Raw genomic sequence first — 13708 nt, 5'->3', positions numbered from 1 at the left:
CCAGACACTGGATTGAGGGGAGGATTAAATAAAGGATAGGAGGTGAAGGAAATCCCCTACACACAAAGGAACTGCATTCCGAGAGTGTGTTCTGAAGGCCAGTTTGTGCCTGAGTCCAACACAGTGAGCCTAGATACCCAGCTAATACAACCGGCTGTCGGTTTATACTACTTTTCACACAAATAGGGCACAAAAAAAAACAAACACAAAAAATGAAGCATCTTTAATCTTATGGTGCAGCACCCTGAAGCGTACAGTGGCTGGCATGTAGGGGCTGGCACGCAGGGGCTGGCATCCAGCGACCAGGCAAGAAGAGTCACGACAGGAGTGGGGAGAGAGGGTGGAAACGGTGGAGCTGAAGGGTCCTCAATGACAGGAGCCGGAGGACGAGCTGCGATCTCACTCACTTCTGATGTGACAGCATAGCTTCCTTCCTGGATTCGGTTCTATCCACCCTCTTGGAAACCTGACCTAGCAATGTCTGGGTAGTAGCTCTATCTTCTTCTCACTGTAGATGATGTGGTAGCCCTGGATTGCATCCCGAACGGCTGTTGCAACCTTCATGCACCGAGCACCGTTCAACGCTCAGGTCCTGGGCCTCAGCATTTCACAGTGCCTCCTCGAATAAAGAAGATCCCCTTGCCCTTTCCTGCATCATGAATCTCTCCAGTTGCTTGTTTCTTCCTCTTGTCTCTCTCTGTCCTTTCTCCGGGCCTGCAGTTCCATCAGGGCTTCCTTAGGAAGCGGCCCGTGAGGCACAGCGTGAAGTCCTCCTGCAGACCTAGCTCCAGCTCTTCACCTCGCTCCACTCCCTCAATTATTTTCACTTTTGTTTCCATCATTATCGCTCGGCACTCCTTAGCAGTACCAGCTACATCAGCGCTGCTTTTACACTTGTGTCCAGACATGCTGGGCTTAAATAAAGATACTGTACCACTGCTGTCTGTGCGGTACTTGTACACTAAAGTCCGCAAAAGCACAGCCGCTGGTAGAGGATGCACGCACGTGACAATGCACGCTGGACACAGGAACTAACTTACGTGACTGGACATGCGGATGCCTGTGCACACCTTTGAAGTTCGCAGCTTAGAGGTTCATATCTTAGAGGTTCATATGTAGGGGACTTACTCTAGTGAATGAATGTCTAATGCCTAATTAGACATCCAACTAATACTATTACTGGGAGGGCGGGGGGAGAGGGAGAAAAAGGAGGAGGAGAGGAAACTGTTGGTTCTTCACTCCAACACGCATGATTCTACAACCACCTTGCCTGGTTTACTTGTATTTGCTTCTTTCACTCTCTCTCCTCAACCTTTCTTCATCGGAAGAGTCAGCAAAACTGCCATCTTCTCCACACAGCCTTGCTGATTCCAGAACACTTTCGCTCAACGTAGCTTCTCCATTAAAAGACAGGCAAAGAATGACTTGTTTGTTTCAATCCTTACATACCCTAGAAAACTTATAACCTTATCCTTACACACACAAGATGTTGCATGATCATTGATGAGCAAAGAAACAGAGGAATAGACAAAGAATAACAAATATGTAAGTGAGAGGTTTTGTCGCACAGTCTCTTTGGGTTCATTTTAAATGAGCCTGTAGGTTCCAGAATGTGCCGTTTGGTACCAGTAAGACTGGTTAATGAGCCAGTGATGTTATCATCTGACTATTCTCTGGATAGTGTTCCTAGAAAAGAAAAAGAGGAAAGGAGGAAAGAAGGAAGGAAGAAAACCCTCAAAGGATGCTAGTTAGATTAGTTGTTAATTAAATTTGCAAACAGGTGTATACGATGGGGTAGAATTGAATATTAAATATACTACATAGATTGCATCTTTCTCAAATATGAATTGCTTGCCCTTTTAAGAGATCAGTGCAATCGGCTATGTTTGCTATCCACCCATTACCCTTAATTAAACAGTTCAGGTCCAGTGGGGTCAGAGGTGTCCAGTCACATCTACCCCCCGACAGGGATCCTGTGGCCTCTGCGCTGAGCATTGGGTCACCCTGGTTCTCTGCAGTGAGCCGGCATCTGCGCTGGGCAGACAGTTACCACTGTAATTTTCTCTAATTGACTTGTTGGCAATGCTCACAGAGGGCAAAAGACGTAGGGACATGGAGACTGGGCCCCGACAAGCACTTGGCATTGATGGGGCCGCTGAGCGAAGTACATAATCTGTAATGAATAAAGGTCTATGAGCTGTCAATCTAGCACATGCCGGTGGCATTTAATTCACACCAAATATTAATTAAAAATAATGATGTTCTTCTTACCGGCTTTTGTTACTAAGCACAGCGTCTTGGTCCAGCCCCCGAGGAGCTGTCTGCAAGTCATTTGATTCTCTCAGCCCCGGTGAGATGCATGCATTTCACTACCTTCAGGCAAGCCTCAACAAAAACTCTCAGAACAACAGCTCTCTCACCTACCTAGTCTGTGGGGAAGAAGACCCAAAAAGTCTTCCTGTAGCGCATTCCTTGTCCAAGCCTTGTAATCAATAAATGTGTATTTATTTCCTTTTTTGCTGGCCACAAATGAGATACTGGCCAGAAGCCATCTGTTTTGGATGCTCAAAGAGTTATTAAGTACATTTTTATCTTTCTTTATCCCAATGTGATGTATTGTATAGGAAATGTTGACCAAATGATGATATAAATCTGATCAATAATTTGAAATCTGTGGAATCACTCAGAATATCCATAATTAAAAATAATCCCCATGGACATCCACCAGAATTCATGTTATCTCAGTACGATTCAGTCAGAGTAAATTAAAATGAGAGAATACTGCTGTACATCATTTTTCAGAGGCAATTGACATGTTTTCAAGCCTAAATATCTATAACATTTTAGCAAATCCAAAAAAATAAATTTACTCTCATAATTGTCATTAAATGTATTCCCGAACAATGGGGTCTGAGCATAATTAATGATTAATTCATTTGAATTCATTATGATAATATTAAATGTGTTTAATTCATTTGATGTGTCTAAAGAGGGAGCAATTCTAGGCAATTCTTTTGTGAATACTTGTTTTTAAAGTTGAGCTCTGAGCATGTGCAGAAAAATAGCTCCACATTGCCCTCTAGTGGTAAACTCACAAATGACATTCTTTTGTGTGGGGCGGAAACACAAACCCTCCTTCTCCCTTGCTCCGCATCTCACAGCATCTTTTCCCTTGAGTACACCCTTAAATGAAATGCCTCCGTCACAATGTAAACGGAGCTCAAAGCAATATAGTCCTATGTCCACTAATAACCGAAAGTGAAAGTGTCGGTGCCCAGTCGTGTCCGACTCTTTGCTACCCCGTGGCCTCTGGCCTGCAAGGCTCCTCTGTCCATGGGGTTCTCCAGGCAGGAATACTGCGGTGGGTTGCCATTTCCTTCTCCAGGGGATCTTCCCGACCCAGAGATCGAACCCAGGTCTCCTGCCTTGTGGGCGGATGCTTTCCTGTCTGAGCTACGGGGAAGCAACAAATAACTGAATGATACAATTATTGATGTTGAAGCTGATTCAATATTGTTTAAAGCTTGATGGGGCCCTAAACAGATCCTATTGCTTCCTCGGGAGATCCAGATGCAGTTTGACAAAAGCGCTGTACAGAGGCCAGAGAAGGCCCAAAAGACGTTAGCAGGGAGAGTGTGAAGGGCATAACGAGAAGCTTCTTGAAAAAGGGGATATGAAGCTGTCTTAGGTCTTTTATTTCCTGGGTAGCTCTGTGTTACTTTAGAAATGTCAGCGAACTTACCTGATGCTCAAGTTACCAACTGAAAACAGCAACATACTAGATTTAAATGACTTAAAGACCCGTAGCTCCAGCACTGTTCCTTTATCAGTAGCAACTCTGCTGAACATCTGCTTACCTTTCCTGAGAATAAGCCATCGCCACTTTTTATTTAAATTTAAGCTTGATCACTTAAAGACATTACTTTGCTAACAAAGGCCCGTCTAATCGAAGCTATGGTTTTTCCAGTAGTCATGTATGGATGTGAGAGTTGGACTATAAAGAAAGCTGAGCACTGAAGAATTGATGCTTTTGAACTGTGGTGTTGGAGAAGACTCTTGAGAGTCCATTGGACTGCAAGGAGAGCCAACCAGTCCATCCTAAAGGAATTCAGTCCCAAATATTCATTGAAAGGACTGATGCTGAAGCTGAAACTCCAATACTTGGATGAGAAGAACTGATTCATTGGAAAAGACCCTGATGCTGGGAAAGATTGAAGGTGGGAGGAGAAGGGGACGACAGAGGATGAGATGGTTGGATGGCATCGCCGACTCAATTGACATGAGTTTGAATAAACTCCGGGAGTTGGTGATGGACAGGAAGGCCTGGCATGCTGCAGTCCATGGGGTCGCAAAGAGTTGGACACGACTGAGTGACTGAGCTGAACTGAACTGAACTGAAGCTCACCCTCAAGGTGTACACACCATGGTTAGGATTTGTGGAATTTAGCGCTCAGTGTAGCTCATTAATCCAACAGCTGGTAAATGATAAAACTCCATCCTCTTTGTGAGCGTACCCTCTCCCATAGGTGGACATGGCGTGGAAGGCACTGTCGTTGCTCAGAGACTTACTAGACACTTCATGGCTGTCAGTATTAGCAAGAGTCGGTATTGAAAGGACAGTGAGCTCACCTTTACTGCGGGGGAGATTAAGAAATGATGAATACTGCTCAGGAGCCAGACAGCAGCTAAATGAGGTACACATGCTCTTGTAATTCAAATTGAGACAAAAATTTGAGGCAGGAAAATGAGAATGAATCCGTTATGGTACTTTTATTCTTAAAAAAAAAAAAAAAGAGAGAGAGAGAGAAATAATGTCTATTTCCAAAACTGAAAGCCACTTGTGCAGTAATGCTCCGGAGACTTTTAAGGAGTACGTGCCCTGAAGAGGTGTAAATTGGGCAGCTGGGAGGTAGTGACAGAGAGGGGAAGGCGCGAATTCAGTGTAACGTGGATGAGACTGACCGCGGGGACACTTCAGCATTAACCCTGAGTGGGAAATTCAGAGCTCAGATCAGACATTCCTCACCTTGAATTCCAGTCTAAATTAGAGTGGTCTGGGGAAAACCAGTGTATCCAATAGCCTTGCATAAAGGACACCTGCTTTATTATTTCATGCTTATCCCCCTTTTCACATCTTATAGTTTTTACTTGGTTATCGTAGAACCTGATTGCTGTTGATATCTTGACTAAGGAAAGTGAAAGTGAAAGTGAAGTCACCCAGTCTTGTCTGACTCTTTGTGACCCCATGGACTAGCCCACCAGGCTCCTCCATCCATGGGATTTTCCAGGCAAGAATACGGGAGTGGGTTGCCGTTTCCTTCTCCAGGAGATCTTCCCAACCCAGGGATTGAACCCAGGTCTCCTGCGTTGTAGGCAGATGCTTTACCGTCTGAGCCACCAAGGAAGGTCATTGGCAAGTCGGTATATACCGCCGACAGGTTTCTGCCGTGAGCCCTGTGAGGTCACCGCGGAACTGCAGAGCAGGGCTCCTCACTTGCGTCGCGCGGGGCGTGTCATTCATTCACACAAGCACACAGGAGAGTTAGTAAAGTACCGCAGAAAACATGTTCGCTAGGAGAACAAAGAGCTAGAGTTCTAAGCATCTCAGGTTATAGACAAGGGGCCACAGACCTGGATTCAGTTCAGAGGTATATGATTTTGTTTTGCCAGCACAAGTTTATTTTCTTTATTTAAATCATTTGCCAGCATTTGAAAATTTGTGGATTTCCCATAAAACTCTGTATTTCCAGAAAACTCAGACAACTCTGAGCCTGCTCTCCATAGGCTAGTAACACCCTGAAACCGAGTGCTGGCCCCTCTCCTTTGATGAATTATTAATACTTAAATGAATTCCTGTCCAGGATCCTCTGGGCCATATTGTCTTTGACACTATAGCCAAATATTTCTACCATTCTCTCCCTCCCTCTCTCAGGTTTGAAAACAAAAATAAAATTCTAACTTCTAAGCCTGTAAGTTTGGCATTCCTGATCTCTCTCTCACTCTCCTAATAAAGAAATATGTATTATTGTTTAGTTGCTCAGATGTGTCTGACTCTTTGCAACCCCATGAACTGCCATCAGTCAGGTTCCTCTGTCCATGAAATTTTTCAGGCAGGAGTCCTGGAGTGCATTGTCATTTCCTCCTCCAGGAGATCTCCCCAACCCAAGCATCGAACCCACTTCTCCTGCACTGCAGGCAGATTCTTTACCTCTGAGCCACCAGGGAAACCCCAAAAGAAATATATAGACAAACACAAATATATAGTATATGTATATTGGTAAATTAAATGCAATTTCACCCAAAAGAAGTAATTTGATGTGGTTTGAATCGAATATGTTTACATTTTAGTTTATATATGTTTGAAATCAGATAATGGCTTCACTCTAATAACTATAAAGTATATTTTTCCTAATAGAAAGCGTTTTGATGATCTCCCTAACTGTATTTTCAATCTGACCCATCTTTTCTCTGAGATATTTTATTCTTTTGTCCTTGCTGTTCGTGTCTGACTCTTTGCCACTCCATGGACTATAGCACGCCAGGTTTCCCTATCCTTCACTCTCTCTCAGAATTCACTCAGACTCGTGTCCATTGAATCAGTGATGCTATCTAACCATTTCATCCTCTGCCACCCTCTTCTCCTTTTGTCTCCAATCTTTCCCAGTATCAGGGTCTTTTCCAGTGAGTCAGCTTGTTACATCAGGTGGCCAAAGTATTGGAGCTACAGCATCAGTCCTTCCAGTGAGTATTCAGCATTGATTGCCTTTCAGATTGACTGGATTGATCTCCTTGAATCTTCTCCAGCACCACAGTTCGAAAGCATCAATTCTTTAGCCCTCAGCCTTCTTTATAGTCCAGCTCTCACATCCATACATGACTGCTGGAAAAACCACAGCTTTGACTGTACAGACGCTTGTTGGCAAAGTGATGTCTTTGCTTTTTAATATGTTGTCTAAGCTTATCAGACTGGTTCCAAATAGAAAAAGGAGTACATCAAGGCTGTATATTGTCACCCTGCTTATTTAACTTATATGCAGAGTACATCATGAGAAACGCTGTGCTGGAGGAAGCACAAGCTGGAATCAAGACTGCCGGGAGAAATATCAATAACCTCAGATATGCAGATGACACCACCCTTATGGAAGAAAGTGAAGATGAACTAAAGAGTCTCTTGATGAAAGTGAAAGAGGAGAGTGAAAAAGTTGGCTTAGAGCTCAACATTCAGAAAACTAAGATCATGGCATCCGGTCCCATCACTTCATGGGAAATAGATGGGGAGACAGTGGAAACAGTGTCAGACTTTATTCTTTGGGGCTCTAAAATCACTGCAGACGGTGATTGCAGCCATAAAATTAAAAGACGCTTACTCCTTGGAAGGAAAGTTATGACCAACCTAGACAGCATATTAAAAAGCAGAGACATTACTTTGCCAACAAAGGTCCGTCTAGTCAAGGCCATGGTTTTTCCAGTGGTCATGTATGGATGTGAGAGTTGGACTGTGAAGAAAGCTGAGCACCGAAAAATTTATGCTTTTAAACTGTGGTGTTGGAGAAGACTCTTGAGAGTCCCTTAGACTGCAAGGAGACCCAACCAGTCCATCCTAAAGGAGATCCGTCCTGGGTGTTCATTGGAAAGACTGATGCTGAAGCTGAAACTCCAATACTTTGGCCATCTGATGCGAAGAGCTGACTCATTGGAGAAGACCCTGATGCTGGGAGGGACTGGGGGCAGGAGGAGAAGGGGCCGACAGAGGATGAGATGGCTGGATGGCATCACCGACTCGATGGGCATGAGTTTGAGTAAACTCCAGGAGTTGGTGATGGACAGGGAGGCCTGGCGTGCTGTGATTCATGGGGTCACAAAGAGTCGGACACGACTAAGTGACTGAACTGAACTGAACTGAAGCTTATCATAGCTTTTCTTCCAAGGAGGAAGCATCTTTTAATTTCATGGCTGCAGTTACCATCTGCAGTGATTTTGGAGCCCAAGAAAAGAAAATCTGTCTGCTTCCACTTTTTCCCCATCTATTTGCCATGAAATGATGGGACCGGATGCATGATAATAGTTTTTTGAATGCTGAATTTTAAGCCAGCTTTTTCCTTCTCCTCTTTCACTCTCTTCAAGAGGCTGTTTAATTCCTCTTCGCTTTCTGCCATTAGGGTGGTATAAACTGCATATCTGAGGTTGTTGATATTTCTCCGGAAAATCTTGATTCCAGTTTGTGCTTCCTCCAGCCCAGCATTTCGCATGATGTACTCTGCATATAAGTGAAATAAACAGGGTGACAATACAGCCTTATCATACTCCTTTCCCAGTTTTGAACCAGTCTGTTGTTCCATGTAAGGTTTTAACTGTTGCTTCTTGACCTGCATACAGGTTTCTAAGGCGGTCTGGTATTCCCATCTCTTGAAGAATTTTTCACAGTTTGTTGTGATCCACACAAAGGCTCTCTCATAATCAACAAAGCAGAAATACACGTTTTTGGGGGGAATTTTCTTGCTTTTTTTCTGTGATCCAGCAGAAGTTGTCAACTTGATCTCTGGTTCCTCTGCCTTTTCTAAACTCAGCTTGTACATCTTGAAGTTCTTGGTTCACATATTGTTGAAACCTAGCTTGAAGGATTTTGAGCATAATCTTATTAGCATGCGAAATGAGCAAAATTGTATGATAATTTGTACATTCTTTGGCACTGCCCTTTGAGATTGGAATGAACACTGACCTTTTCCAGTCCTTTGGCCACTGCTAAGCTTTTCAAGGCTTTTCAAAGCTTTTCAAGCTTTTCATGACCATCCTTCTATCTCTAAATCCCACCCATGCCCTTCAGTCCTAATTCAAAGTCTGATAAATCCTTAATGAGATAATCCCTCACTAAGTTTTCAGGCCTCTACACTCATGTAGCATTCATACATTGTATGACATGCCTTTTTGCTTAATTTTATATACTTTTTCATTGTGTTTTCTGGCCAGAATTATGATTATAACCTGGCAAGAGAGGTCCATCCTTTCCATATATTCTTTTATCTCCAACAGCGTTTAACACTTGTTGACTAATTACTTTTTTTTTTTTTGGTAAATCAGGTTGACAACATAAATCTAAAAAAAATAAATATTTCCTCTTTATGCGAAGCAGTTGCTGACTGGAAGCCCTTTGACTGCATTAAATGTAATTTTATTTTATTCTTCTTGTTGTATTGTGGTTCTTGTGTCATTGTGGTTTGGAATGTCAAGTCTTTAAGGCAAATATTTAGGTCACATAAAAATTTCATGAAGAAAACTCCATCTAATCAGTTTTCAAAGACCACTGTCAGAGATAAATTCATTCATTTTAAAGGCTGTTGTAAAATCAAACACAGACACAGAAAACTACATGCAACCAATGTATGACTTCAGGAATTATTTTAAGTTAGAGTTCACCCTGTTTCTTGGCTGTATTTTCTGCAAATTGGCCATTGGATCCAGAAGCTTGATCAGACCAAGTAGGTTTGATCCCTTCAGCCAGACTAGAGGGTAGTATACTGTTTATTTCATTGTGGTGCACATGCTAAGTTGCTTCAGTCATGTCCAATTCTTTGCAGCCCTGTGGACTGTAGCCCACCAGGCTCCTCTGTCAATGGGATTCTCCAGGCAGGCATACTGGAGCAGGTTGCCATCTCCTTCTCCAGGGATCTTCCCGACCCAAGGATCAAACTACCATCTCTTATGTCTCCTGCATTGGCAAGCGGGTTCTTTACCACTAGCACCACCTGAGATGCCCTATTTCATTAGGTATATAATGTCTAGATTCTCTGTTTTATCTTAGAAATCATGAATTCTTAATGTGTAGTTTGTTCATTGGTGCTGAAAAAGTGATATTTGCATGTTTCTTATTAGTTGGAATACTGTTATAATAGGATACACCCTTCATATACTGTTTGGTTGCACACTGGTAGAGTTTGTTTAAGAAGGTCATGCTAAACATTTGGCTCATTACCTGGACTTGAAGATAGTAGTTTGCTACCCTGTCCAATTCAGAAATGACCAACTCTTATTATTCTTTAAAATATCTGTGAATTCATACATTCACGTGTATTTGTTAAGTTTAATTTCATTGCAACTTTGTCCTCATCTCTGGTTCTGTGGAAGCACTTCCATCTTGACTTCTGAATCAATTTGACACAATCCTGTTATTCTTTGATGGTTTCCTTTCTATTTGGGATGTCAGGATGCTTCAGGCTCAATTGCTATGCTTTCTGCCTTAGACTACAAATCAGCCAGTTCGCCAAGAAGCCTTTGTTCCTTGCAGTGCGAAAGATATTTTTTTCAGAATCTCAGTTTGGGTGAAGAGATCCCTGTGTCACTAAGTCACTTTTTCTAGATGTTTTCAGTGAACAGAATTAGAGATAAAATACCTTTGCATTTAAACTGTTTTTTTTTTTCAATTACATTTTAGGAACACAATACTTCATCTCTTCTATTTTACATGTGTATGTCCTTTACATATGTGTGTCCTTGTTCACACCAGGGATCCCAATCTGAAGGACATAGGGTATAACAGAATTAGACTTTCTCATGATTTCTCATTTGCTCTATCTCATATTGTATTAGTATCAGAATAACATTAATAATAGTTTCACCATCAATAATAATTATTAAAATGTTTCTATATATATTATCCTCATTCTCCCTTAATTTTGTCTTATGATTATAATATGGGGACACTATCAGAACATGTAGTGTTGCAAAATAAAATTTCTCCTTTTAACCCTCAATTAGTCTTAGTTCATTAAATTTATTGTTCTTCAGTTAGCTATTAGATCAGTATCTCTCCAGTCACTTTAAATATCTAAGGCTCATTTTCCAGTGGTTCTCAGGATCAGGGGAACAATATTTCCTGATTCCTTGCAAGTTGATAACACTTTGGGTGTTATCAAACTGTTATAACAGCCCTTTATACTTAAAGTTAACTTTTTTTGACTGTGAAATCCTTGAAACACATTTTCTTACCTTGAGTGTCTCAAATCACTTCAGTTTCTTCTGGCACAAAACGATGCTGTCAAAAAGTCTGATAATAATTTAATGTTCCCCTTTATAAATCATGTATTCTTTTTGTCCACATACCTAAAAGATTTTTTAAGTCAGCAAAAATTTCTTGAATTGCATTTTTTTCTGTGCATTTGTTCTGTTCCCTTTCTTTGATTTTTTTTCCTCAAGGACAACTATTACTCCCGTGTTAAGTTCTTCCTTCTCGAGTGTGTGTTGTGTGTGCTGTAATATTTGTCACTTTTTCCTGCATTTTTCTTTACTTTTTCTTATTTTACTCTTGTTTTTGTTTTCTCCTTATTGCATTTATTTATTCACCTTGTTGCACTTTCTAAAATTACTTCTTTACTTAAATATAATTCTTTCTTGAAATATGCCACCTCATTTCTAAATTTTAATCATTCTGATTTATGTTACTCTTGCATCTCTGGCATTTTATTTTCTTAACATTACTTATCTCACTTTGGAATAGCAAATTGCAGGTTTGATGTATTTTTCTTATGTACTTTTGATCCTCTTTTTGTGTACTCGTCTGGAGGTATGATAGTGTCTTCATTTTATTTTGTAAGAAACTTAACCTCAACAGAAATTTTTGTGCTTACTTTTATGAGATTTGTTTCCCTGCATGCCCAGAAATTCAAATAGCTTTTGTAAACACACAGAGCTCCCTGTCCTCTTGTTTTTCTTACACCAGGCTCAGGGCTCAGGGAACTGTAGCCTGTGGGTCAAATCTGATCCAGGTCCTATTTTTGTTTGGGAATCACTGAACTAACAATGCTTTTTGTACTTTTGAAGAATTGTAAGCAAACATAAATGAGTATGTGACCGAGACTAGGTGGATTGCAAAGCTACATAAACTCTCTTGGTCTCTTACAGAAAAGTTGGCCAAACCCTGGTGCACACTAAAAATATGGCAGTTTGCTTTCCAAGTTTTCAAGACTATTCCTCTCTCCTACATTGATCTGTACTTTCTCTTCATGTCTGTTGTTCCTGACCTACTCACAAATTTTAAATATATTTTCAACAGTTTTTCCCCAGTGTGAACCCTGTCCTGCAAGGAGAGTTTGTCAGTTTCAAGTGTTCATATTTACTATTCTCAAGCTGGTCTATTGAACTTTCTATTAATAGCATTACCTGGTAGTTATTTTATAATTACTCTGTTTTCAGGATTGATGTTTCCCTATAATTTCTCTCCCACAGATACTAATGATGTGTGGGTTCTAAGGGCCTTAGTGGATGGTACCAGTGGTCCACTGGTATTTTAGGATGTGAACATGTAGACCCCATCACCTCATTTTGTCATAAAAGTCTCAATGCCTTTGGTTATCTATCTAGTCTTTCTGTCTCTTTTTACCTGGAGGTTCAGGAAGATCAAAAAACTATTTTGCCACCACTGCTGTCTTCTTCCCAGAATCAAGCTCACTCATTTTTCAACTGTTTGCTTAATTGACTATATTCAGTTTGATTTCAGGAAAATGTTTATCCTGAGTATTGCAGCACATTAAATAAACCCACACGTACATTTTTTTTCCCCTCTGTTTTCCTCCAGAGTCAAGTTCCCATTATGTCATCTCCCTAAAAGCTTTTAACAATGCAGGAGAAGGAGTTCCTCTTTATGAAAGTGCTACCACCCGGTCTATCACAGGTAAGCTGAAATAGTTAATCTATTTTTGACAAGGAATTTGAGTTGTGAGAACAACAAATGAAAGTGAAACAAAACAAAATATGAAGAAGAAAATGTATGAAGTCATGTCCGAGCCTTATGTGTATATATACACGCACAATTTATTATTTTGGGGGTTATCAAAATTGTGAGGGGAGTTCAGTCTATAAATTAGTACATGGACTTAGAGAATGTAGATCCCTTATTCTCTCTATTTTTTTCCAGTAGCTTCATACTTTGGTGTCTTGACACCATTGTTCATTCCTCTGGGCAGCTTATTTCAAGTCAGTTCAGTGTAGGCAGGAGGGTGTCCAGGTGCCTGAATGGACACCTGCTTCACTGCCGAGGGTCCTTCAGGCTGATATTGACAAGCATGAATTGCCCTCGTGGGGCTGGTTTGGACTAGGCTGAGTCATACGGGAGTTTCTTTCTGAGCTGGGCCAACAGGTCATCACCCCAACAGTGCCCAAGGCCTGTAGGCACTGAAAGAATTGGCTGCTTCGAGGCTTATTACTTCTGGGAATTGTTATGTGAGTTGGACCTTAGAGGAGGCACAGGACAGAAACAGGGCTCAACAAAATGAAAAGAGAAAGGGGTGGGTTAGAAAGCAAGATCTCGGTCATTTATGGAGACTGTTTGTGAATAAGGCTGGACCTACTCAGAAACAGAACAAGTAACATGTGTACCTCTGTGAGGCTTGCTCATGACCCAGTCACATGACTCAGAGTCACATGACCACTCGCAATAGCCATATGTATGAAATGTGAAAGCAAAACCCAGGAATTCCATCTTTTTAATGTATCCTTTGATCCTTTCAAAACCCACAATCCTCAAAGTTCATTCAACTTACCAGCTGTTTTCACCTTACTGACAACAAAGGATCTGATACAAAGGAGCAGGATTTAGTAGGAAGTTACTGGGGTGCCTGAGTATGCGTCCTGGCAGCTAGGAATAAATGAACCTCCAGTAAATGATGGGGTCCTGTGACTTCGACTACCACCTACATTTATGTGAACCTTGTACAGT

General features: G+C 41.3%; 1 protein-coding gene across 5 annotated transcripts in view; it reads left to right on the top strand.

Moving 5' to 3' along the window:
• Positions 1 to 13708, top strand: part of DCC (DCC netrin 1 receptor) — a 1226177-nt gene that overhangs the window by 1052731 nt on the left and 159738 nt on the right. For all 5 annotated transcript variants that reach the window (XM_070452514.1, XM_070452512.1, XM_070452511.1 and 2 more), the window contains one exon: positions 12569 to 12664. In XM_070452514.1, the coding sequence (XP_070308615.1) occupies positions 12569 to 12664 (96 nt within the window). The remainder of the gene's footprint in view (positions 1 to 12568; positions 12665 to 13708) is intronic.

The sequence above is a fragment of the Odocoileus virginianus genome, chromosome 22 (genome assembly GCF_023699985.2).
Source record: "Odocoileus virginianus isolate 20LAN1187 ecotype Illinois chromosome 22, Ovbor_1.2, whole genome shotgun sequence".
Classification (NCBI taxonomy): Eukaryota; Metazoa; Chordata; class Mammalia; order Artiodactyla; family Cervidae; genus Odocoileus; species Odocoileus virginianus.
This window is presented reverse-complemented; position numbering and strand designations above follow the sequence as displayed.